The following is a 26,842-nucleotide window of genomic DNA, read 5'->3' on the forward strand; positions in this document are numbered from 1 at the left end:
ACTTGCATACTTGTGTTCTTTTGCCAAAAAAAAAAAAAAAAAAAAGCTCTTTCTCATTGTTCTGGAAATGGCTGACCCTCTCAGTCCTTCATTTTCTCTCACTTTTGATATTGTAATCATCCAACAGGTTCTTCCTGCTCACTGCACAGACAAAATCATTTCACTGAGACCATGGCATTGCAGTAGAAAAAGAGTTTAACTGATTCAAGGCCAGCCTATATGCAGGAGAACTGGAGTTGTCACTCAAATCAATCTTTCTGAAGGCTCTGAGGTTAGAGGTTTTTATGGACAATTTAGTGGGCAAGGGGTAGGGAATGGGTGCTGCTGATTGGTTGGGGATGAAATAATAGGAAAACATTCCTTGTGTGCTGAGTCCACCTCTGGGTGGGGCCACAGGATCACTTGAGTCATGAGTCATAATTCTCGATGGGTTGAGTCCAAAAGATATCGCAAAAAAAGTCTTAGATTCTATAGTAATGATGTTATCTATAGGAGCAATTGGGGAAGTCATAAATCTTGTGACCTCTGGCCACATTGATTCCTGAGCAGTAAGGGACTATAGAAACCATACCTACATCTTAGCACAGTTCAGGCCCCTCTCATGATCCTATTCTCTTGGCCTTTCTTACAAAGGTGGTTTTTGGTCCCTGAGCAACGAGGTAGTTAGCTTTAAGAAGGGACTATTATAATCTTTTCTTTCAAGTTAAACTATAAACTACATTCCTCCCCAAAGTTCATTTGGCTTAAGTCCAGGAATGACCAAGGACAGCTTGGAGGTCAGAAGCAAGATGGAGTCAACTATGTCAGGTTCCTCTTGTCATAATTTTGCCAAGGCAGTTTCAATATAAGTAGTAGTTGTTTTTCCTCTTAATTTTTACTAAGAAAAGTAGAAGCACAAGCTTCATGATAAACAGTAATTGATGTGTTCAATTTCAGAAAGATGGAGTGTGAACTACCAGAGATGACATGAGTGCCTGAAGGATAAAACTACTACTTGGCTCCTGGTTCCAAGACATTTTTTGTATATAAGAATTGAAGGTTGATGTTGTTGGGCATCCTGATATTTTTATATGATTTTTTTAAATGTGAAATTTGTTGATTTTTATTTAGCAACAAATGTAGGGTTTTTTTGTTTGTTTGTTTTTGAGACGGAGTCTCGCTCTGTCGCTCAGGCTGGAGTGCAGTGGCACGATCTCAGCTCACTGCAACCTCTGCCTCCTGGGTTCAAGTGATTTTTCTGCCTCAGCCTCCGAGTAGCTGGCTAATTTTTTTATTTTTAGTAGAGACAGGGTTTCACCATATTGGCCAGGCTGGTCTCAAACTCCTGACCTCGTGATCTGCCTTCCTCGGCCTCCCAAAGTGTTGGGATTACAGGCATGAGCCGCCGTGCCCAGCCCAAATGTAGTGTTATTTTTAAAACACTGGATAGGCCAACACTGTCCAAGCCAAACAAAACAGGTCTGTGGGCTGAATTTGGTCCAATGGTGGCAGTTTATTATTATACAACAGTTTGCCCTTTTTTCACGGCAATACTATGTATATATGGGAGATCATTCCTTATCAGGACATACAGACCTAAAGCATAGGTTTCCATGGCTAGTACGGATGTAATTTATGTGTCTAGTTCCTATACATGGACATTTATACTGATTCCAATCTTTTCCTATTTCACACAGTGCAGAAATAAACATCATCATGCATACATCTTTGCATACGTGGGAATGATTCCACAGGATAAATGCCTAGAAGTAGAACTGCAAAACAAGGGCTTCATAAAACATATGATAACCATATATAAATGGTGATGGTGGTTAGTTTCTCCTTTTTTTATGGTTAAAGTCTTTTATCCCTAATTTTTCTTTTTTGTTGTTGTTGTTAAAGTCTCTTGGTTTCTCTTATTTTATTTTCTAAAATAACAAGGAAGTAATGATTACAAAGACACTTTTTGTACAACCCTACAATCCCAGGAAGATCTACAGTTTGCACAGGTTGGTACAGCAAGTTGCTCTCTGGATCTGCCATTGAAACAGTCACCACAATAAATAAAGAAAATTCCAAGAGTCCTGCATTTGGGAAGTTTACTATCAATGGCTAGGTCTACACTTGGTAGTATTGTGAGTGCATGGGTCCAGACTTATGACTCTGACAATTAAGGGAAAAGGAATTGTCTTTATGCTCCGTGTATTTGTGTATGTGTGTGGCATGGGTGGGGGGCGGGTAGTGGGGAGGAGGTGAAAGGTCCCTGAAGTAAAGAGGATGCACAGGACCCTTTTATTTTAGTCCCTAAAAATTGGCTTCATAACCGTTCACAGCCCACATGCCTTTTATGGGCCCTAGTTTCCTTACGAAACATAAAAGGTTTGTGTTGGAAGGGGAAAGGAGTATTTAAAGTGATGGAGGAGAGGAGCTCAAGATGGCTGAGATCTGGGCCTGTCCAACATTGAGAAATTTGAGAGGGGAGCCATCAAAGAAGCCTGGGAGCAGCAGCTCCGGGGAAAAAGGAGAATGTGATGTCCAGAGAGCCAAGAGAAAAAGTAGTTGAAGGAGTGCTCAGCACTAGGCATCTGAGCTGAATGCTGTGGCAGGCTCACTGGCCACAAACAACAGGGAGCTGGTGGAGGCCTTGACGAGGACCATTTCAACAAACTGGTGGGCTTAAAATCCGGAAGAAACAGTTAATGAACAAATCATTTTGACGCCTTTTATAAACCACACAAGCTTATTCCAAACCCGTTACTGGCCTAACTGATTTAAGTCCCTTTCCCATCTGATCCTCAGAGATTCTAAGGGACTTAGCCTATCCATGACTCTTCCTCCTGCTTCTCATCTCCCATGATTGCCCTAAGGATGTGAAAGTGCTTTCAAACAAAGATGCCCAAGAAAGAAGGTAGGCAAATGTGCAAGCATTAGTTTGTAGTACTCTATTACTGTATTTCACCTTGCACTCTCTAGTTTCCTTGGTGCTCCCTCAATATCCAACTCTTAATAAATTCATGGCTCCCGGTGAGCATTCATCAATTCTCATTCCACGCCTTTAGCCCTTCCCGTCCCCGCCCAACTCTCGCTCCCTCCCCTGGCCAAATCTCTAACCTGCAAGGCTAATTCCGAATTCCAAATCGGAAGCAAGAGGGCGGGGCCCCGTGAGAGGCGATGGATTGCGCCAGTCCGTGCCCGATGCATTGTGCGCATGCGCTGGTCATCCGCGGACCGTTCGTGCTGCCCGCCTAGAAAGGGTGAAGTGGTTGTTTCCGTGACGGACTGAGTACGGGTGCCTGTCAGGCTCTTGCGGAAGTCCATGCGCCATTGGGAAGGCCTCGGCCGCGGCTCTGTGCCCTTGCTGCTGAGGGCCTCTTCCTGGGTCATTCCTGGACCGGGAGCCGGGCTGGGGCTCACACGGGGGCTCCCGCGTGGCCATCTCGGCGCCTGCGTGACCTCCCCGCCGGCGGGATGTGGCGACTACGTCGGGCCGCTGTGGCCTGGTAAGTGCAGGCTCTAATCTGGCCCCGTTAATTCTGGGGCCTCTTGAGAGTGGGGCTTAGCTCCATCTCCAAAAATGTGCAGATGATTCTCAGGCCAGGCCGAGGGCAGCTGGAGAATTCCCAGATGTTCTTGAGGACCCAGAATGACAGGAGCCCTGGCTGGGCTTACGTTCGGAGCCGGCTTCAATACTGGCCCTTTTCTCTAGCCCTACCCAACCCGAAAATTCTGGACGCCTCTCAATCTTGGCCCGTCTCTATTGTCCTTTTGTCTCTGCCCTTTACATGTGTCTTCAGCGTTCTGTCTGTCTCTGGTTGCCTTTTTTGCCTTTTTGTCTGTCCTCTCCCTGCCAGGTTTGACTCTGTCCATGAGTCACCTCTCTCCACATTTCTTCTAACTCTCGGTGTCTTTTTCTTCCATCTCCACGCCATGTGTACCTTGCATCTTCAGGTACCTGGGCTCTTCTATCGGGTAAAGGGGCGTCCGTCTCTTTCCCTAGCCCGCTGATAGGAGTCAGAACTAGAGCAATGACGCATACGGTGTCAGAGATGGTGATTCGAGATGCCCTTTCAATAGCAGCTTTTTTCTGTGTTTAGGGAGAGAGACTTTACTTTCTGATGCAAGGTGGTGAACGTGGCACCACCTTTCTATCTCAATCATCGTTGCCCTGGGGTGGTTTAATTCTAAATAGAAAATCATAGAAATCTTTTCATTTCTGTGCGTTACTATATGCATTGTAATGAGATTAAATTGGATTTTATAGGAAATTTTGTTCTAGTATCATTAGATACTTTCAAGCTTAGCTCATTGTTGCAGGCATTTGATAGGAAGTAATATGCATCAAGCAAAATTGGAAAAACGTGGTTTTCCTGAATTAACTTCTAAGCACTTGTTTTGAATTTTTTCCAGACCTTTTTAAGTGGTGTAGATAATTTATCGTGTTTATAAGGAATGGAATGCATTTGTTAGTTTGTTTTTGTTTTGTTTTGAGACGGAGTCTTGCTCTGTCGTCCAGGCTGGAGTGCAGTGGCGCCATCTCGGCTCACTGCAACCTCCGCCTCCCAGGTTCAAGCAATTCTCCTGTCTCCGCCTCCGGAGTAGCTGGAATTACAGGCACGCGCCAGCACGCCTAGCTAATTTTTGTATTTTTAGTAGAGAGGGGGTTTCACCATTTTGACCAGGCTGGTCTCGAACTCCTGACCTCATGTGATCCACCATCCTCGACTTCCCAAAGTGCTGGGATTACAGCCTTGAGCCACAGCGCCCAGCCCAATTTGTTTGTTAACTGGAGTCCAAAATGCAGAACTAGATGAGATAACAATAGTTAACACTGTCAGTCAATTAGAATTATTGCATAGGTATTTTTAATCTCATGGAATTTTAGTTTTTGAGTAAGTTCACAGCCCTTGGTATTAAAGTAAGTTATTTACAACCCTTGCATTTCTACTTCTCAATATTTAGTGAGGAAACATATCTGATTTTCTTTAAATAAAAAGAGAAAAGACTGCAGAAGATATCATTCTCTGTTGGAGCGATTAAGACGTATAGGAAGAACTACAAAGATGGAGTTTTAAAACAAACTGATTTATAAGTGGTATTTATTTAATTGGCTATCATTGGGCTAAATTATTTCTAAAGTTACCATGGATGCCATTGAGTCATGGCTTAAAAATGTCTCCTGGCGATGGCACAGTTTAGCTACCTAAAGAAGTAGAGATGTGGGAAGCCAGAAGCCCCAAGCCCTAAAGTGTTTCTTTTCCTATAGTTCCTTTGCATGTTGTGAAAGAATACAGTTAAATTCCTGCTCCCTAACAGATGAGAGCATAAGCATTTCTTTGGACATACATATATAAATACATGCTCATGGACATGTGAAAAGATCAATACTAACATTTGGGTGCAATAAATAATTGTGTAAAATTATTTTTAAAAGAATTACATATTAGGAAATGGTATATTGATTAAAAGTGATGGTCAACGAACAAGAGAGTAGATGATTTCTGGGGGAAACCTATTTTGCATCATATTTGATTTTTAGTTTTGACTGAATATTGAAGTCTATATTCAAAATTCTTTTCCTTTAGAACTGTAAAGGCATTGCTACATTTTCTTCTAATGTAATCGTTTGTTGCTGCTGAGAATTCTTATGACAATCTGATTTTTTCGTCTTCGTGATTATCTTGTTTTTCCCTTCACGGAACCTGTTAGGGTCTTGACTTTATCCTTTATCCTAAATTTCTCAAGGCTTGGACCAGGTGTGGGTTTGGTTTTGTTTTCTTTTGCTACTCATTTGACTTGGCACACTCAGTGGGCCTTTCCCTTTATCTTTCTTCATTTCTGAGAAGTTTTTTTCTCTTATTTTTTATTATCTTCCTTTCATTTTTCCTGTCCTTTTTCTTTCTAGACATCTCTTAGGGGGATAGTGGTCCTCTTAGATTGATCTGTTATGTCCGTGATTTCCAAAGTAAGATTTGTACTCGTCATCTGTTAAAAGCATACATATACCCTATGTATATATGCACACTTTTTTATTTTTAAATTATATATGTATCTGTACTAATTATTTACATTGTAAGTCAACCCTAACATAAAGGATAAGATACAAAACATACTGCATCTAGAAGCTTCAGTACTTTCTTCCTGAATCCCAGTAGATCCTTTTGTTCATCCCACGGGATGCATTCTGCCCCCATCCTCCCACTCCCTTTGGATACCACGTTACCATAGCTCTGCATCACTTAACTTTCCTTTTATGTTTTTCACCTTTTTTTTTTTTTTTGCATTTTATGTCTTGGGGAATTTCATTAAATCATTTTATGGTTTTACTGTTGATTTTTTAAATATTGGCCATTGCAACTTTTCTTTTCTTTTCCTTTTCTTTTCTTTTTTCTTTTCTTTTCTTTTTCTTTTCTTTTCTTTCACACAGGGTCTTGGCATGTTGTCCAGGCTGGCCTCGAACTCCTGGGCTCAGGTAATTCTCTCACCTTGGCCTCCCAAAATGCCAGGATTACAGGCGTGCGCCACTGCATTCAGCGGCAACTTAATTTTTTTATTTTTATTTTTCCTTTTAGAGGGCACCTAGCACTGAGCATTGCAACTTTTCATTTCCATGAACTTTTAAGAACATTTATTAAACTCTTAAAGTCATGTTTAATTCTGTACACTTTGTATTGTTCTTTGATTGCTGTTTTTGAATAACAACAAGGAGTACACCTTAGCATTTTGATGGTATCCTCTTAATAGTCGCAATAATAGTCCCCTTGGCGCTTTGTATACTCTCAAGTCTTAAATGTTTTATATGCAGCTATACATTGACAGTTGAATGGTCTCGCTCCAACTGGATCAGCAAGAACATAAAGAATGATTTAACTGGTACAGGCTGCAGCTTGTGAATTCCCTATTAACACCAAAGAAGACGTGTGAGACTCCATACTGAAACTAAAGACGACTTGTGAGTTCCACACTGAGACCAAATAAGTCTTTATGATGGTGACAGAGAGTGGTGTCAATGCCTAAAGTTTTGGTCAATCTGTCTAAATTGAGGGGCTGACCAAAAAGGGGAACTTAACTGTATTAGACATAATTTTGAGAAACATGGGGGTGTGGATGGTAATGGAGGAAATGGGTGTAGATGAGATTGCCTAGGGAGAGTGAGAAATAGGTTAGGTCTAAGCCTTGATGAGTTCCCAACATTTCCAAGGTAGTTGAGGATACTGAAAATGAGTGGCCAGTGAGATAGAGGTAAAACTAGAGACTGCCCAGGGAAGAGGAAGTTTCAACAATGAGGAGGTGTCAATGTTGTCAGGTATTGCTGAGAGGTCAGATAAAACCAGAATTGAGCAAAATGGCCATTGGAAGCCTATGGTGCCCTCAGTAAGAGCTGTTTCACTGAAGTGATAGAAATGGAAATCAGGCCGGGCACAGTGGCTCATGCCTGTAATACCAGCACTTTGGGATGCTGAGGTGGGTGGATCACCTGAGGTTAGGAGTTCGAGACCAGCCTGGCCAACATGGTGAAACCCTGTCTGTACTAAAAATACAAAAATTAGCCGGGTGTGGTGGCAGGCACCTGTAATCCCAGCTACTCAGGAGGCTGAGGCAGGAGAATCGCTTGAGCCCCGGAGGCGGAGGTTGCAGTGAGCAGAGATCGAGCCACTGTACTCCAGCCTGGGCGACAGAGCAAGACTCTGTTTAAAAAAAAAAAAAAAGAAATGGAAATCAGGATGGTTTGGCTTTTATTTTAATAAAATAGCTAGAGCAGGGAAATGGGGTACTTTTTTTTCCCTTTTAAGATGAGACATAGCCAGGTGCAGTGGCTCGCACCTGTAATCCCAACACTTTGAAAGGGAGGGTCGCTTGAGCTCAGGAGTTTGAGACCAGCCTGGGCAACATAGCAAGACCTTGTCTCTACTAAAATTAAAAAAAAATTAACTGGGCATGCTGGCACACACCTCTAGTCCCAGCTATTTGTGAAGCTGAGGCAGGAGGATCACACTTGAGCCCAGATAGGCGGGCCCTGATAATGCCATTGCACTCCACGTTGGGCAACAGAGCAAGACTTTGTCTCAAAAATAAATTAATACCCTGTCTCAAAAATAAATAATAAATATAGGAGGAGAGATTTGACTTTAGATTCCTCAAAGGGCAGGAGGAAAGAGAATTCTAAGCAGTGATTCACCTTTAATGGGAGGAAGATCACTTAATTTTACGTGAGGGAGAAGAGGATTGGTGGAGATACAGCAGGTGAACAGTTTTTATATGAGGAAGTTGAACATGTGTCAAATAGCTTGCTTTCTCTGTGAAGTAGAGGGCAAGGTCATCTACTGAGAGTTGGGGGAGGTCAAGAGAGATAAGGGGAGATTAGAAGAGCTTGGAGAATAAGAAATACTCCTAGCAGAGAGTGGAAGAATGAATTACTAAGAGAGATGAAGTAGGATTGTTAAGTAGTTTTGTGGGCCCTATTGAGATGTGCTTCCAGTTGGGTGTGATTTTCTCCAGTAGTGCTTTATTTCCCTGGGTACAGGCAGAGAGAAAAACAATAAGGCTCATGTAGGGTTTGTATTTTGTTGGACAAGTCAAACAAAAAAGTCAGAGGACAAGGGAGTTTAGAATATTTGCAAAAGAGTTATTGAAATGATGAACCGCATAATCTAAGGTGGTAAATGAATGAATAGATAAGGAGGATGTGAATAGGTAAGGAGAAGAAAGAAATATCAGATTATTGATTATTGACGGTGACTCTCTAATACAGCTATTATGCCATTTTAACCGATTAAGAAACTAAGGCTTTAGGAAATTGATAATTTGCCCTAACTGCGCAGCTAGTAAGCAGTGGAAATGTGACTGGAACCAGAGTTCTTCTGACTCAATAGACTAAATGGGTGTAAGGATGTAATTGAAAGAAGGGTGAGCTAAATGTTGTGGAACCATGAGCTCTTTCTCTGGTTGATGTGCCTCTCTATAAGTGATAACATGGGTCACACTGGATAAAACCTTGTGGTGATTGGTGGCTTTCCTTTGTCCTTCCTCCTGTGCCTAGTCTGGCGAATATCTGCCTTTCCCTTTCCTTTCTCTTTGCTGCCACCTAACTTTAGGCTCTTCCCCTTACATCTGGGTAACTGAAATAAGATCACCTTTTTGTTCCCCTTCTGATTTACTTTGACCTAACATTATCTTTACTATTTTCTTTAAATTACTGTTTCATTAGTCTTATTCTACTCAGGAACTCTGTAGTTCCCCATTGCCTATGAAAAAAAGTTGAGCCTCAGCCTTATATTCAGTGACTCTTCAATTGGATATTCAGTCCAGTTTTACTCCTCCTATGAGCCTTCTATGCGAGCTCCTTGGGTCTCTTGCCCTTTCATTGCCTCATCTCTGCACCTTTCTTTCTCTTTTTTATTCTTTTTTTTTTTTTTTTGTACTCTTTTGGTTTTTTTTTTTGGTTTCTTTTTTTGTTTTATTTATTAAACCTCCATCACACTTCATCCTATAGAGTTTTGAACCACAGCAAGGTGTGGTATCATCCTGTGGCTCTGGAGGAAGTGGCAGGGAGTCCAAAATGTCACCTTAGCTTCTTATCTGGGGCCACATGTATTGCTGCATCTGCTCCTTCCCACCCTCCTGCCCACAAGTGTCGCTTGTGGAAATAATTTGAGATTTACTGTCTGGCTGACCCTAGTTTCAATCTCTTTTCCACCATTTGCTAATCATTCTACCTTGGGCAAAACATAGTATTAAAAGAAAACTTCAGACAAGTTAAATTTGGTGGAGTTTAATTGAGCAAAGAAAAAAAATGATTCACAAATTGGACAGTCTCCAGAATCACCGCAGATTCAGAGAGACTCCAGGGGTGCCTCGTGGTCAGAACAAATTTATAGACAGAAAAGGTAAAGTGACCTACAGGAATCAGAATTGAGACATAGAAACAGTGAGATTGGTTACAGCTTGGCGTTTGCCTTATTTTAACGCAGTTTGAACACTCAGCAGTCTATGAGTGGTTGAAGTATGGCCGCTGGGATTGGCCAACACTCAGCTGTTATTACAGATGCATACTACTAAGTTAGGTTTTCGATTTTGTCTGCCTATTGAGCTAGGTTACAGTTCGTCCACAAGGACTCAAATATAAAAGTACGGAGTCCTTTTCAGGCCATATTTAGTTCGCTTTTACAATTCCCCCTCTTTTGGTCAGCCCCTCAGTTTAGAGAGATTGACCAAAACTTTAGGCATTGACACCACTCTCTGTCACCATGATAAAGACATATTTGGTCTCAGTGTGGAACTCACAAGTCGTCTTTAGTTTCAGTATGGAGTCTCACATGTCTTCTTTGGTGTTAATAGGGAATTCACAAGTTGCGGCTTTGTGCCAGCTAAATGATTCTTTATGTTCTTGTTGATGCAGTTGGAGCAAGACCATTCAACTGTCAATGTATAGCTGCATACAAAACATTTAAGACTTGAGAGTATACAGCGCACCAAGGGGACTATTATTATGACTGTCAAGAGGACACCATCAAAATGCTAAGGTGTACTCCTTAATAAAAATTCTTATGAAATGAACTGAACCAAATTAGCCAAGTTAAGGTTCAGACAATATAAGCAGTACAGCAGTATTAGGGTCTAATTGGTCAGAGTCTTCATTTGAAGTGTGATAGTGATTAAGGATCATAGTTCACTGTAAAGTAGCTTGACTTAAAGAAGTACTCATTTTCATTGTTACCTTGGGTAATACAAGTCATAATAACTTGGAAACCTACTAGAAGAAATATAAAGATTAGAAACCCTTGGAAAACCCAAGCTTGCCATTCACCACTTAGGATGCCTGCAAACCAACTGTTAGTTGCTCCTATAAACATATCATGGGTTCATTTCTCTTGAGAGATTTCTTTATTGTACTTGGTGGCAGTGTCTAAGGAAACAGCAGTATCAGCCACCTTTTAAATTAAGCTTTCTGTAGTAACAGAATCAGGGGAGAGATAAGTACAAAATTCAGTTTTGTTTAACACCAAACATAGGCCTCCACCTTGAGCAAAAAGAAGATCTAAGACTGCATGATCTTCCGTTAAGTGTTTTTGTTGAATATGTATGTTGTCATGTGCCTTTTTGAGAGTAGCTTCTACCCATCTGAAACCCTGGGAGGTCTGATTGGCTACAAAATCCAAGAATTTTCCCAATATACAAATTAGCTTTAAATTCCGTACAAATGGTACTTCACTACCACCAAGAGTGAGCCCCCAGGAACCCCACTGGAATCCTTCTCCGGTGGAAACTAGCTTATCCTCGTCTATTTCGAGGCTAGTGCAAATTTCAGTTATTGACCATTTTGGCCTCCAATTATAAGGGCTATCATGAGAATTTTCAGGGGAAGCAATTCAAAAGGCAGGAGCAGGCCAGGCCAGATAACAAGAACCGAACCAACCAAGGAGGCAGAACAGAATATGCAGATTCTCCACAGACCCAATAGAGACCCTCAGGGGTTGGAAAAGGGGGCCACCTAGTTGTATTTGAGCAGGGATCATTCAGGTTTGTTCGACCATGAATCTGTGTAGCTCCTGAATAACATCCAGTGGGAAATTTACTTTTCTGTGGCCCCTTTATAGTGTGTTGTAAGGGTGTATAACCACATCTAGTAAAAAGAGACCCTACTGGGTTTAATCCGGTTACATTATACAAGCAATCACTCGTACTAACATAAGTAATTCCCAAATCTTGAGTATGTGATGCCTGCAAGCACAATATACGTTTTGTAGGCATCACTTGGATTGGTTTTTTATATTTGGTGTGATCGACTTATCAGTTGAAAAAGAGTGTTGTTTTTAGTGAGTGTAGGAAAGCAAGTACTAGTGATGTTTAGAGTATCAAGAATAACTTTCCATTCTTCCCTTGGGGTTTCAGGGTGACTCATCGGGAAACGTGGAGGGGCACTGGCACCCGTGGAATCATTTCCTGACTTTTTGGCATTAGCCCACAAACCCAACGGTTACCCTGGTTTTGTGCTAGAGCATAAGCTGGAGCTGAAGCCATCCACTGATTATGGTCCCGTGGATTTTCATGTAAGGAAAAGGAAGGGATTAGGGCAAAAAATAAGTAAAACAGAAAAACACATAAGGCTTTCATGGTGGTAGAGAAGTCTTGATCTGTGATCTAGGGAAAGCTGTCTGCAACCAGGATGCTGTCTGCTTCTGGGAAGAGATTTCCCTGGTCAGCTTTGCCTTAAAGTCTCCAATGGGTATATAGTTCCAGGAGTCTGAGGGGGCCCTTTTGAGTTGTGAGATGTGGACCCACGGTTCAAAGCCCTGAAGCTTCTCTGCACTGTGGGTGGTGAGAAGGACTTGGTATGGTCCCATCCAATGAGGTTCAAGAGTGATCTTCCTCTGATGTCATTTCCAGAAGGCCCAGTCTCCAGGTTCCAGACCATGGAGGGTTTGATTGTCCTCAGTTGGTGGATCTCAAAACGCTTCCTTTACCTGGTGGAAGTATACTTTGGCATAATACATTAAAGCCTTGCAGTATTTAGTCATATCAGAGTTTAAGAGAGCAGGAGAAACATGAGATGCTATTATTAGGGACATGGGCCTCCCAGTGACTATTTCGTAAGGGGTCAATTTCTGTTTTCCACCAGGAGTGAATCTGATTGCCATTAAAGCCAAAAGGTAGTACCTTTGGCCAAGGCAACTCAATTGATTCAGTTAACTTGGCCAGTTTCAGTTTTCAAATGCCATTTGTTCTTTCAAGCTTTCCTGAAGACTGAGGGTAATAAGGACAATGGTAATGCCACTGTGTCAGTAACACCTTATTTAACTGCTTTATAACTTGCCCAGTAAAATGAGTTCCTCTATCACTGGAGATTTTTAGAGGGATCCCCCATAAAGGAAAAACATTTTCTAATAATTTCTTAGCTATGGTCACAGCATCAGCTTTCCTACATGGGAAGGCCTTTATCCAACCAGAAAACATGCAAACTATTACAAGAACATACTGATACCCTGTTGAGGGTGGTAACTGAATGAAGTCCATCTGTAAATGTTCAAATGGTCCATCAGGTGGTGGAAATATGCTGCCTCAAGTTTTTCTGGGATTATGAGTTTGACAAGTCAAACATTGATTATAAACCATTTTAGCAATTTCAGAATAGTCACCCCACCAGTATTTTTTCATAGTTTGGATCACTTTGTCTGTTCCATGATGAGCTGTGGAGAGCTTTCAATAATGGAAGCTTCAAAGATTCAGGAAGGACCAGGCGGCCATCCGGGCCCTCTGTGAGTCTTTGCTTCACATTAAATTTACATCCTTTTAGGTACCAATTTTGTTTTTGCAAATCAGATGTGTTGCACTGTTTATTAAATAGGTCATCATAAGGAAATTGGCTTGGATTAATCTTATGGAGTTCATTCAGATTGCATATCTTGATGGTTTCAGCACTAGCTGATTTCGCATAAAAATCTGCTAAAGCATTTCCCTGATACTTGGGTTCATTTCTACAAGTATGAGCTTCAGTCTTAATAACAGCAATCTGCAGTTATAACAGGATAGCAGAAAGGAGCTCATCTGTTTGGAGTCCATTTTTGATGGGGATCCCACTAGAGGTGAGAAACCTTCATAGTTTCCATATCATGCGAAAATCACGTACTACTCCAAAAGCATATCTACTATCCATAAATATTTACTGACTTGTCCTTAGCTATATGACATGTTCAGGTAAGAGCAGAAAGTTCTGCAGGTTGGGCTGACTTGAATTGAAGAGTTCCCTTCTCTATTAACTCATTTTGGGTGGTAACAGCATATCCTGCCTGATATTTTTTTTTCTGAGTTTTTGGCCCATCAACAAAAAGTATTAATTCAGGATTATCCAGTGGAGTATCCTGTATATCAATACGAGGGGCCACTATTTCTGATACTACACTTACACAGTTGTGTTCTTCACCATCATCAGGCAGAGATAACAGAGTAGCAGGATTAAGTAGATTACAGCCTTTTAGATGAAGATAAGAAGGAGATAGGAGAAGTAATTCATAAGATGTTAGTCTACTCCCTGAAAAATGCTGGGTTTGAGTGGAATTTAATAGACTTTCCACAGCGTGTGGGACTTGCAAATTAAGTTCATTTCCTAAAACCAGATCTGATGAAGCTCTACCAGCTTGGCGGCTACTGCTACTGCTTTTAAACAGTTAGGCTATGCCTTAGAGACTGGGCCTAACTGCAGGCTATAGTATGCAGTGGTCCTATGTTTAGCACCGTGTTCCTGATTGTTACATTCATGAACAAACAAAGTGAAAGGTTTAGTGTAATTTGGAAGTCCTAAAGCTGGGGGCTGTTGTAAGGCCAACTTCATTTGGCTAAAAGCCTGCTCATGATATCTTCCCAAGGTAAAGGCTCTGGTACAGCATTTTTAGTGAGCTCATACAGTGGTGAAGCTATTAAGGAAAAATTTGGAACCCAGGATCTGCAATATCCTGCAAGCCTAAGAAAGCCTTTTGTCTTTTGGTTGCAGGCCGAGGAAAACTTTAAATAGGTTTTATCCTCTCAGGTAAGAGGGAAATCCCTTCAGCAGCCAAGTCGTGTCCCAAATATCAGACTTTTTCTTTTGAAAATTGAAGTTTTGGCCAGGCGTGGTGGCTAATGCCTGTAATCCCAGACTTCGGGAGGCTGAGGCAGGCGGATCACCTGAGGTCGGGAGTTCAAGGACAACCTGACCAACATGGAGAAACCCTGTCTCTACTAAAAATACAAAATTAGCCAGGCGTGGTGGTGCATGCCTGTAATCCCAGCTACTCGGGAGGCTGAGGCAGGAGAATCGCTTGAACCTGGGAGGCAGAGGTTGCGGTGAGCCAATATCGCACCATTGCACTCCAGCCTGGGCAACAAGAGCGAAACTCCATCTCAAAGAAAAAAAAAAGAAAGAAAAGAAAAAATTGAAGTTTTTCCATTGCAGCCTTATGACCTTTATATGCAAGTTGCCGTAAAAGGTAAACTGAGTCAATTTCCGAGCACTCCTTAATAGGAGAGCATAACAAAAAGTTATCTACATACTGAATGAGAGTAGAATTTTGAGGAAACTGTAGTGTCATTAACTCCTGATGCAGTGCCTGGGGAAAATATGAAGGGGCTTCAGTAAATCCTTGTGGCATTACACTCCAGGTGTACTGCTGATTTTTCCAAGTAAAGGCAGACAAGTATTGACTTTCTTTATGGAATGCTAGAGAAGGCTGAGCCAAGATCTATTACTGTGGACAACTTGGAATCAGTGGGTACATTAGGTTATAAAGTATTAGGATTTGGGACTACAGGAAATCTTGGTATTACAATTTTATTAATTGCCTGTAAATCTGGAACAAATCTCCAGCCTCATCCATTTTGTTTTTTAACTGGTAGGATTGGAGTGTTACAGGGGCTGGTGCATGGAATTATGAGTCCTTGTTTAATTAAATCTTCTACAGTTGGTGAGAGCCCTTGAATTGCTTCAGGTTTTAGTGGATATTGTGGTAATTAGGCAAAGGTTTAGAATGATCTGTTTGTACTTTTATAGGTTCTACACTTTTAATTCTTCCTATATCAGTTGGGGAAGAGGACCATAAACATTTAGGTGTTTTCAAAAGATCAGGGGTATTATAGGCTTGAGTTTCGATCTTATCAATTTCTGCCTGTAGACAGCATAACAATTCTGGTTCAGGAGAATCAGGAAAACTCTTAAGATTATTTCTGTTTCTGAGGAAAATTTTAGGTGCCCTTTTAGCTTTGAAAGTAAATCTTGCCCTTCCGAGTTTACTGGAGCAGTATCACATAGTAAAAAACTGTGTTTTTCTGAAAGGGGGCTCAGAGTTAATTGGATGGGTTCAGATATGGGAACCTCTTGAACTTGATTTGAAACCCCTGTCACAGAAATGACCTTTTTACTCTGAGGGATTTGTTGGCTTATTAAAGTGGGGTTTATGGTAGATAGAGTAGCCCTGGTATCCATAAGGACTATACACAACTCCCTATTTATTTTAACCTCTGTTTCCCCATGTTCCTTTAAAGGTATTACGAGGAGCAATCCACCGGAGAATCCCTTGGAGCCTCCTTAAAGTTGATTATTGTCAGGAGGACTAAGGTCTCCTGTGCTCCCTCTAGTGGTGAAACAGTTTGGCCTAGAGGGAGGTTTATCAGCGGACAATCCCTTTTCCAGTGCCCCGGTTGTTTGCAATACAGGCAGACATCTTGGGGTAAAGAACTTCTTGTTCTAGGACCTCTTGATCTGATTTTTTTAATATAATTTAAAAAATATTTTCCAAAGTGTGGCTTAAAAAAGTTTTTTTTATTATACTTTAAGTTTTAGGGTACATATGCACAACGTGCAGGTTTGTTACATATGTATACATGTGCCATGTTGGTGTGCTGCACCCATTAACTCGTCATTTACATTAGGTATATCTCCTAATGCTATCCCTCCCCCCACCCCACAACAGGCCCCAGTGTGTGATGTTCCCCTTCCTGTGTCCAAGTGTTCTCATTGTTCGATTCCCGCCTATGAGTGAGAACATGCGGTGTTTGGTTTTTTGTCCTTGCGATAGTTTGCTGAGAATGATGGTTTCCAGCTTCATCCATGTCCCTGCAAAGGACATTAACTCATCATTTTTTATGGCTCCATAGTATTCCATGGTGTATATGTGCCACATTTTCTTAATCCAGTCTATCATTGTTGGACATTTGGCTTGGTTCCAAGTCTTTGCTGTTGTGAATAGTGCCGCAGTAAACATACGTGTGCATGTGTCTTTATAGCAGCATGATTTATAGTCCTTTGGGTATATACCCAGTAATGGGATGGCTGGGTCAAATGGTATTTCTAGTTCTAGATCCCTGAGGGATCGCCACACTGACTTCCACAATGGTTGAACTAGTTTACAGTCCCACCAACAGTGTAAAAGTGTTCCTATTTCTCCACATCCTCTCCAGCACCTGTTGTTTCCTGACTTTTGAATGATTTTCATTCTAACTGGTGTGAGATGGTATCTCATTGTGGTTTTGATTTGCATTTCTCTGATGGCCAGTGATGATGAGCATTTTTTCATGTCTTTTGGCTGCGTATATGTCTTTTGAGAAGTGTCTGTTCATATCCTTTGCCCACTTGTTGATGGGGTTGTTTGTTTTTCTCTTGTAAATTTGTTTGAGTTCTTTGTAGATTCTGGATATTAGCCCTTTGTCAGATGAGAAGTTTACAAAAATTTTCTCCCGTTCTGTAGGTTGCCTGTTCACTCTGATGGTAGTTTCTTTTGCTGTGCAGAAGCTCTTTAGTTTCATTAGATCCCATTTGTCAATTTTGGCTTTTGTTGCCATTGCTTTTGGTGTTTTAGACATGAAGTCCTTGCCCGTGCCTGTGTCCTGAATGGTATTGCCTAGGTTTTCTTCTAGGGTTTTTATGGTTTTAGGTCTAAATTAAGTCTTTAATCCATCTTGAATTAATTTTTGTATAAGGTGTAAGGAAGGGATCCAGTTTCAGCTTTCTACATATGGCTAGCCAGTTTTCCCAGCACCATTTATTAAATAGGGAATCGTTTCCCCATTGCTTGTTTTTGTCAGGTTTGTCAAAGATCAGATGATTGTAGATATGCAGCATTATTTCTGAGGGCTCTGTTCTGTTCCATTGGTCTATATCTCTGTTTTGGTACCAGTACCATGCTGTTTTGGTTACTGTAGCCTTGTAGTATAGTTTGAAGTCAGGTAGTGTGATGCCTCCAGCTTTGTTCTTTTGGCTTAGGATTGACTTGGCGATGCGGGCTCTTTTTTGGTTCCATATGAACTTTGAAGTAGTTTTTTCCAGTTCTGTGAAGAAAGTCATTGGTAGCTTGATGGGGATGGCATTGAATCTATAAATTACCCTGGGCAGTATGGCCATTTTCACGATATTGATTCTTCCTACCCATGAGCATGGAATGTTCTTCCATTTGTTTGTATCCTCTTTTATTTCATTGAGCAGTGGTTTGTAGTTCTGCTTGAAGAGGTCCTTCACATCCCTTGTAAGTTGGATTCCTAGGTATATTCTCTTTGAAGCAATTGTGAATGGGAGTTCACTCATGATTTGGTGATTTGGTTCTCTGTTTGTCTGTTATTGGTGTATAAGAATGCTCTCTTTTCTTCTTTGTTAGTCTCGCTAGCGGTCTGTCAATTTTGTTGATCTTTTCCAAAAACCAGCTCCTGGATTCATTGATTTTTTGAAGGGTTTTTTGTGTCTCTGTCTCCTTCAGTTCTGCTCCCATCTTAATTATTTGTTGCTTTCTGCTGGCTTTTGAATGTGTTTGCTCTTGCTTCTCTAGTTCTTTTAATTGTGACATTAGGGTGTCAATTTTAGATCTTTCCTGCTTTCTCTTGTGGGCATTTAGTGCTATAAATTTCCCTCTACACACTGCTTTGAGTGTGTCCCAGAGATTCTGGTATGTTGTGTCTTTGTTCTCATTGGTTTCAAAGAACATCTTTACTTCTGCCTTCATTTCGTTATGTACCCAATAGTCATTCAGGAGCAGGGTGTTCAGTTTCCATGCAGTTGAGTGGTTTTGAGTGAGTTTCTTAATCCTGAGTTCTAGTTTGATTGCACTGTGGTCTGAGAGACAGTTTATTATAATTTCTATTCTTTTACATTTGCTGAAGAGTGCTTTATTTCCAACAATGTGGTCAATTTTGGAATAAGTGCAGTGTGGTGCTAAGAAGAATGTATATTCTGTTGATTTGGGGTGGAGAGTTCTGTAGATGTCTATTAGGTCCGCTTGGTGCAGAGCTGAGTTCAATTCCTGGATATCCTTGTTAACTTTGTCTCGTTGATCTGTCTAATGTTGACAGTGGGGTGTTAGTCTCCCATTATTATTGTGTGGGAGTCTTAAGTCTCTTTGTAGGTCTCTCAGGACTTGCTTTATCAATCTGGGTGCTCCTGTATTGGGTGCATATATATTTAGGATAGTTAGCTCTTGTTGAACTGATCCCTTTACCATTATGTAATGGCCTTCTTTGTCTCTTTTGATCTTTGTTGGTTTAAAGTCTGTTTTATCAGAGACTAGGATTGCAACCCCTGCCTTTTTTTATTTTCCATTTGCTTGGTAGATCTTCCTCCGTCTCTTTATTTTGAGCCTATGTGTGTCTCTGCACGTGAGATGAGTTTCCCAAATACAGCACACTGATGGGTCTTGACTCTTAACCAATTTGCCAGTCTGCGTCTTTTAATTGGAGCATTTAGCCCATTTACATTTAAGGTTAATATTGTTATGTGTGAATTTGATCCTGTCATTATGATGTTAGCTGGTTATTTTGCTCGTTAGTTGATGCAGTTTCTTCCTAGCCTCGATGGTCTTTACAATTTGGCATGTTTTTGCAGTGCCTGGTACCGGTTGTTCCTTTCCATGTCTAGTGCTTCCTTCAGGATCTCTTGTAGGGCAGGCCTAGTGGTGACAAAATCTCTCAACAATTGCTTGTCTGTAAAGGATTTTATTTCTCCTTCACTTATGAAGCTTAGTTCAGCTGGATATGCAATTCTGGGTTGAAAATTATTTCCTTTAAGAATGTTGAATATTGGCCCCTACTCTCTTCTGGCTTGTAGAGTTTCTGCCGAGAGATCAGCTGTTAGTCTGATGGGCTTCCCTTGGTGGGTAACCCGACCTTTCTCTCTGGCTGCCCTTAACATTTTTTCCTTCATTTCAACTTTGGTGAATCTGACAATTATGTGTCTTGGAGTCGCTCTTCTCGAGGAGTATCTTTGTGGCATTCTCTGTATTTCCTGAATTTGAATGTTGGCCTGCCTTGCTAGATTGGGGAAGTTCTCCTGGATAATATCCTGCAGAGTGTTTTCCAACTTGGTTCCATTCTCCCTGTCACTTTCAGGTACACCCATCAGACGTAGATTTGGTCTTTTCACATAGTCCCATATTTCTTGGAGGCTTTGTTCATTTCTTTTTATTCTTTTTTCTCTAAACTTCTCTTCTTGCTTCATTTCATTCATTTGATCTTCCATCACTGATACTCTTTCTTCCAGTTGATTGAATCAGCTACTGAGGCTTGTGCATCCATCACGTAATTCTTGTGCCTTGGTTTTCAGCTCCATCAGGTCCTTTAAGGACTTCTCTGCATTGGTTATTCTAGTTAGCCATTCGTCTAATTTTTTTTCAAGGTTTTTAACTTCTTTGCCATGGGTTTGAATTTCCTCCTTTAGCTTGGAGAAGTTTGATCGTCTGAAGCCTGCTTCTCTCAACTCGTCAAAGTCATTCTCCATCCAGCTTTGTTCCATTGCTGGTGAGGAGCTGCGTTCCTTTGGAGGAGGAGAGGTGCTCTGATTTTTAGAATTTTTAGTTTTTCTGCTCCGTTTTTTCCCCATCTTTGTGGTTTTATCTACCTTTGGTCTTTGATGATGGTGATGTACAGATGGGTTTTCATGTGGATGTCCTTTCTGTTTGTTAGTTTTCCTTCTAACAGTCAGGACCCTCAGCTGCAGGTCTGTTGGAGTTTGCTGGAGGTCCACTCCAGACCATGTTTGCCTGGGTATCAGCAGCGGAGTCTGCAGAACGGCGAATATTGGTGAACAGCAAATGTTGCTGCCCGATTGTTCATCTGGAAGTTTTGTCTCAGAGGGGTATCTGGCCATGTGAGGTGTCAGTCTGCCCCTACTGGGGGGTGCCTCCTAGTTAGGCTACTCGGGGGTCAGGGACCCACTTGAGGAGGCAGTCTGTCCGTTCTCAGATCTCAAGCTGCGTGCTGGGAGAACCACTACTATCTTCCAGGCTGTCAGACAGGGACATTTAAGTCTGCAGAGGTTTCTGCTGCCTTTTGTTCGGCTATGCCCTGCCCCCAGAGGTGGAGTCTACAGAGGCAGGCAGGCCTCCTTGAGCTGCGGTGGGCTCCACCCAGTTCGAGCTTCCCAGCCACTTTTGTTTACCTGCTCAAGCCTCAGCAATGGCGGGCACCCCTCCCCCAGCCTTGCTGCACCTTGCAGTTTGATCTCAGACTGCTGTGCTAGCAATGAGCAAGGCTCCATGGGCATAGGACCCTCCGAGCCAGGTGCGGGATATAGTCTCCTGGTGTGCCGTTTGCTAAGACCATCGGAAAAGTGCAGTATTAGGGTGGGAGTGACCCAATTTTCCGGGTGCCGTCTGTCACCCCTTTCCTTGGCTAGGAAAGGGGATTCCCTGACCCCTTGCGCTTCCCGGGTGAGGCGATGCCTCGCCCTGCTTCGGCTCATGCTCAGTGCGCTGCACCCGTTGTCCCGCACCCACTGTCTGACATTCCCCAGTGAGATGAACCCAGTACCTCAGCTGGAAATGCAGAAATCACCCATCTTCTGCGTCACTCAAGCTGGGAGCTGTAGACTGGAGCTTTTCCTATTTGGCTGTCTTGAAACCGCCTGATTGTGATTTAAGATGAGAACGAGATGGTCCCTTTGGTTCCTGGTCCCTGTAACTGTTGCAATTGAAGGGGCATAAGCTTGTTAGCCTTTTGAGTTTTTTCTTGCTCTAGAGTCCTCTCAAAATGCTCAGCTAGGTTGGGCACAATGGCTCACGCCTGTAATCCCAGCACTTTGGGAGGTAAAGGTGGGAGGATCACGAGGTCAGGAGATCGAGACCATCCTGGCTAAGATGGTGAAATCCCATCTCTACTAAAAATACAAAAATTAGCCGGGCATGGTGGCGCGCGCCTGTAGTCCCAGCTACTCGGGAGGCTGAGGCAAGAGAATCGCATGAACCTGGGAGGCGGAGGTTGCAGTGAGCTGAGATCGCGCCACTACACTCTAGCCTGGGTGACAGAGCAAGACTCCACCTCAAAAAAAAAAAAAAGGAAAAAGTTCAGCTAAGGCCACCAATTCAGTCACATCTCTAACTTCCCATTGCAACTTAGTTTTTTAGTTAAACTGCTAAGTTCAGGATGGAGTCCATTTATAAGTAAAGCAGTTAATGCTGTTTCAGCCCCTGCAGGGAATATTCCTTGCTGTACTTTGAGCCCAGAATGTTTCACAAATATTTCTAAGTGACTTCTGTAATCTGAAACTGGTTCTTCTTTTCTTTTATTTTCTTTTCTTTTTTTTTTTTTTTTTTTTTTTTTGCTTACAAGATTGTATGATGGACCAATTTTTTGTGGAAAAATTTTAGGAACTAAATGTAAAAGGTTTTTAGTGATTTTTCTAGCTATTTTTGGTCCTTCTCGTGAGGAGCTCTTGGAGGGGCCTTTAAAATACCCTCCTCAGGTTTGTCCCGTTCTGCTGCTACCATCCATTTCCGAGCTTCACCAGCCCCCAGTATCATATGAATAAACTGGTAAATTCATGAAGTCCTGGATCATAAACTCCTATTAGGATTCTAAATTCCTCAATAAATTTTTGAGACTTTTCCCTTGGACCAGGGAAGTCCTTCACAATGGGGCTAAGCTCAGTTTTAGACCATGGAGTGAAAGTAGTTACAGCAGGCAGGCCTGGCTGATCAGAAGGTCTCACTTTGTAAGGCATCTGTCTCACTTCCTTTTTTTTTTTTTTTAATCATCTTCAGGGTGAAAGTGTAATTTAACAAAAAGGTTAGTGGACTCAGAGTATGTAGGTAGAGACGGACAAAGAAGGAACTGTCCGAGTTAGATCAGTCAAAGTATAGTCCTCTTTCTTCCTGTCCTTGGTCTGTTGCTTAAGCTTTTCATTTGGTTTTTGCAAAGAATCTTTTAAGGAGGCACTTTTTGATTCACTTAGTCTTTTGGAGGCCTTTGTGTATCCATGAGAGAATACATCCCACTGTATTTGTGGGGGCTTTGATCCCCTTTTTCTAATATGCCTTGCAAACAATTTTATCCAAATTAAAACTTCTCCATTGCGGCCATCTTAATTCTAAGTTTTCTTTAGTGAGGTTAACCCATTTTTCTAAAAATGAACACATTCTGGGCCCATAATTTTTATACATAAAATTAGCTGGAGTCCCTGAAGATGGAGTCCCAGACTCCTTGGATTGAGATGATCCCATTATTAAATAATGTACCTATCAGAGGTCTGAGGCCTCTAACTGAATCCAATCCAGTTAATTATCAAATACAATTTGATCTTGGATCCAGTCCAGGCTAAGTATTGCTCGAGTAAACTCGGAGAGCTCAGAACACAAGTTAGTGGAGCTCAGAATCCGAGAGAAAACTCACCCACGACCTCCAGTTACAATCAAGAGACCAGTGAGTGCAGTGGGCTCAGCGGGTACCTCGCCAGGTCACCTGGTGTTCCTGGGGGTTGCCGGAGTTTTTCTTCAAATCCCACTTCTGACACCAGATCTGTTAAAAGAAAACTTCAGACAAGTTAAATTTGATGGAGTTTGAGCAAAGAAAATAAACACTTTGCAAATCAGGCAGCCTCCAGAATTGAATGCAGTTTGAACACTTAGCAGTCTATTAGTGCTTGAAGTATGGCCACTGGGATTGGCCAACACTCAGCTATTATTACAGATGCATACTACTCAGGTTTTTGATTTTGTCTGCCTATTATGCTAGGTTATGGTTCGTCCACAAGAATGCAAATATAGAAGTATGGAGTCCTTCTCAGGCCATATTTAGTTCGCTTTAACAATATTTAAAAAAAAAACAGATTTGTAAAGTAAGGATACTTAACCTTACTGGGTGTTTCTGAGAGTTAACATTTATATAGTTACGCTATAGTGAAAACAGCTAGTGTAATGTCTGGTATGGATAGGAACACAAGAGATACTGCTTTCCCCATATCCCCATACCATTCTTTACAGCATTGCTCCTGTCTTCCTTGATTCCTCCTCCTTCTTCTGTTTTTTTGTTTTGTTTTGTTTTGTTTTTTTGGAGATGGAGTCTCACTCTGTTGCCAGGCTGGAGTGCAGTGGTGCAATCTCAGCTCACTGCAACCTCTGCCTCCGGGGTTCAAGCGATTCTCCTGCCTCAGCCTCCTGAATAGCTGGGATTACAGGCACACACCACCACACTCAGCTAATTTTTGTATTTTTAGTAGGGATGGGGTTTCACCATGTTGGCCAGGCTGGTCTTGAACTCCTGACCTCAGGTGATCTGCCCACCTCAGCCTCCCAAAGTGCTGGGATTACAGGTGTGAGCCACCACACCCAGCCTCCTTCTTAAGAAGTTTCCAGTCCCGTGTAATTAAAGGAATTAATATTTCTTAACTACTTAGAATCAAGACCGGCCCTGATTATTACTAAGCAACTAATAGTAAGCAAGCAACTATGTATGCAACTATGAGTGTATGTTAAGATATGGTTGTTGGTAACCTTTCATTCTCTTCAGGAAGAAGAAGAGGGTGGAGCTCTACAGTCAATGTGTACATTTAAATTCTGTTCTCTTTCGAGCTTTATTGCTACTTTCATTTTTCTGGGGATCCAGGTGCTTGAGTTGGGATTGATTAACTTCCTTAATTTCCACCCCTGTGCTGTCAGGATCGGGAGACATAGATGAAGGTGTTCTAAACTGCTAGAAATTTTGTTTTTGAAAGCAAAAGTTTGCATGCATTTTTGTTTTCAACTTTTACTTACAGTGAATAGTAGTTAATAAAATAAGTCCCTGCCTTTTCTCTCTTCGGTTTCAATTCCTGAGACCAGGATCATAGCCCACATATTAGAGTGGAGTCCCACTGCTTTGGTTTGAATCCTGCCTTTATTTCTTATGTCAGCGTGACTTTGGGCAAGTTATTTAAGTCTTTGCACCACATTTTCCTCACCTGTAAAATGGGGATAATACTAGTACTTTCTACATGGGATTATTAGCAGGATTAAATGAGATAGCACGTACTGTAACCATGTCTGGCACATGGTCAATGGTTAGTAAATGTGAACTATTGTGTGACATTGTGGTTAGTCACATATGGGGGTGTGTGGGTTTCCTTTAGTATATTGCTCTTTTTATGTCATTTCCTTTGTACTGTTACCCTATCTGATCTTTCTTCCATATTCATTTTTCTTTCAGTGAGGTCTGCCAGTCTTTAGTGAAACACAGCTCTGGAATAAAAGGAAGTTTACCACTACAAAAACTACATCTGGTTTCACGAAGCATTTATCATTCACATCATCCTACCTTAAAGCTTCAACGACCCCAATTAAGGACATCCTTTCAGCAGTTCTCTTCTCTGACAAACCTTCCTTTACGTAAACTGAAATTCTCTCCAATTAAATATGGCTACCAGCCTCGCAGGAATTTTTGGCCAGCAAGATTAGCTACGAGACTCTTAAAACTTCGCTATCTCATACTAGGATCAGCTGTTGGGGGTGGCTACACAGCCAAAAAGGTGAACTTAACATTCCTACTGGTTTTCCAATTATTATATCATGATTAAGTTTCTATAGCATAAATCGTTTTTCTTTTGTGTAGTGGAATACAGTTGGATGTTTAAACATTTATTTTGTGTCTCTACCATGGACTAGATAGGAAGATGCCTTTAGAATCTTAGTTATAATTACAGGAAATTAAAATGGCCTAGTGGAAGGAGCACAGGGCTGGGAATAGGAACACCTAGGTTTGATTTTGAGCTTTGACATTTAGTAGCATAGATGTGAAAGTCAGGTGGCATTCTCACACAAGCACTTCTTGGCAGGTCTGGGACCAGAGGCAAGGCGTCCTGTCTCCCAGTCTGTCTTCCTTCTACCCCACAGTGCTATTTAGAGCAAAATTATGAAACCTGTTTGAAATAGGAGTATATTCTGAATTTTTACATTTTCCATATTTAACAGAGGAGTGTTAACTTATTTTATATGCTTGTTTGCTGAGGCCACTTAAATTTGTTTCTTAAAAGTTTTGAACATAATACATTATTCTTAGTAGATTAATGTGTTTTAATTAAATAATTTTTCTTTACATGTTTATTTGGCATGCAGAGCATCTGATTGACACACTTTCTTATCTTTTAGACTTTTGATCAGTGGAAAGATATGATACCGGACCTTAGCGAATATAAATGGATTGTGCCTGACATTGTGTGGGAAATTGATGAGTATATCGATTTTGGTTTGTATCATGAACATTAAAATACTTTTTTTGGTCATCGCGAGGAAAGAGGAATAGTTTATTGAGATAGTTTCTTAACTTATGAACCTAATATATCACAGTTTTATTTTAATGATATAAGTAATAGAATATCAATGAAAAAATCTGTACAAAAGAAATATCCAGTAGCCCATCATTTTACCACAGCTGCCACTAACCATTTGGAGCATTTTCTTTTAATTATACTTACTATATATGGTTAATATCTTTTTAACTTATCGATTGATTGAGACAGGGTCTTGCTCTGTCACTCAGGCTGAAGTGCGGTCTTGGAATCATAACTCACTGCACCCCTGAACTGGGCTTAAGCAGTCCTTCCGACTCAGCCTCCCAAGTAGCCGGGACTACGTGTGTGTGCCACCATGCCTGACTGATTTTTTTAATTTCTTGTAGAGATGGGGTCTCGCCGTGTTGCCCAGGCTAGTCTCAAATTCCTTAGCTCAAACCTCTCACCTCAGCCTCTCAAAGTGCTGAGATTACAAGTGTGAGCCACTATGCCTGGCTTGAGTTTTTTTTCTTTTAATTTTATTCTTTTCATGAACACTACCACAGAATAATATTTTAGTTCCCTTTTTAAAAATTATGTAATCATGGTGAATATACACTTTGGTATTTTGTCTTTTGCTGCCTAACATTTTTGTCAGCATTTCCATGCTGCCAAGTAGCCTTTCTATTAATAATGTCATTTTCTGCGTTATGTAATGTTGCCCAGAGCATATTTATTGTGACCCACCTAACTAGCTCCTTTTAATTGGATACCTTGGTTATCTCTACTTTTTGTAGCCAAGTTCTTTAAAAGTCTGTTAGTATCCAGAGTAATTTCTTTTCTTAGTTGGCCACTGCCCTCCCTTTTTCAATAGGGGGATGAGAAAAAAGTATATTGGAT

General features: G+C 41.3%; 2 protein-coding genes across 13 annotated transcripts in view; one reads left to right on the forward strand and one right to left on the reverse strand.

Annotated features, from left to right (window-relative positions):
- ATP13A4 (ATPase 13A4) overlaps positions 1 to 3,217 on the reverse strand; it is a 203,815-nt gene extending 200,598 nt beyond the window's left edge. Inside the window, exon 1 of the mRNA XM_024244544.3 lies at positions 3,091 to 3,217. The gene's annotated coding sequence lies outside the window, so the exon portion shown is untranslated. The remainder of the gene's footprint in view (positions 1 to 3,090) is intronic.
- Positions 3,218 to 3,237: 20 nt separating this feature from the next.
- The window catches only part of OPA1 (OPA1 mitochondrial dynamin like GTPase), a 101,978-nt gene continuing 78,373 nt past the window's right edge, over positions 3,238 to 26,842 (forward strand). For 10 of the 12 annotated variants that reach the window (XM_024244044.3, XM_024244047.3, XM_054550284.2 and 7 more), the window contains exons 1-3: positions 3,349 to 3,479; positions 24,883 to 25,201; positions 25,821 to 25,917. In XM_024244044.3, coding sequence (XP_024099812.2) covers positions 3,448 to 3,479; positions 24,883 to 25,201; positions 25,821 to 25,917 — 448 coding nt within the window. In that variant the 5' untranslated portion in view covers positions 3,349 to 3,447. 12 annotated transcript variants of the gene reach the window in all.

Source organism: Pongo abelii, chromosome 2, assembly GCF_028885655.2.
Source record: "Pongo abelii isolate AG06213 chromosome 2, NHGRI_mPonAbe1-v2.0_pri, whole genome shotgun sequence".
Lineage (NCBI taxonomy): Eukaryota > Metazoa > Chordata > Mammalia > Primates > Hominidae > Pongo > Pongo abelii.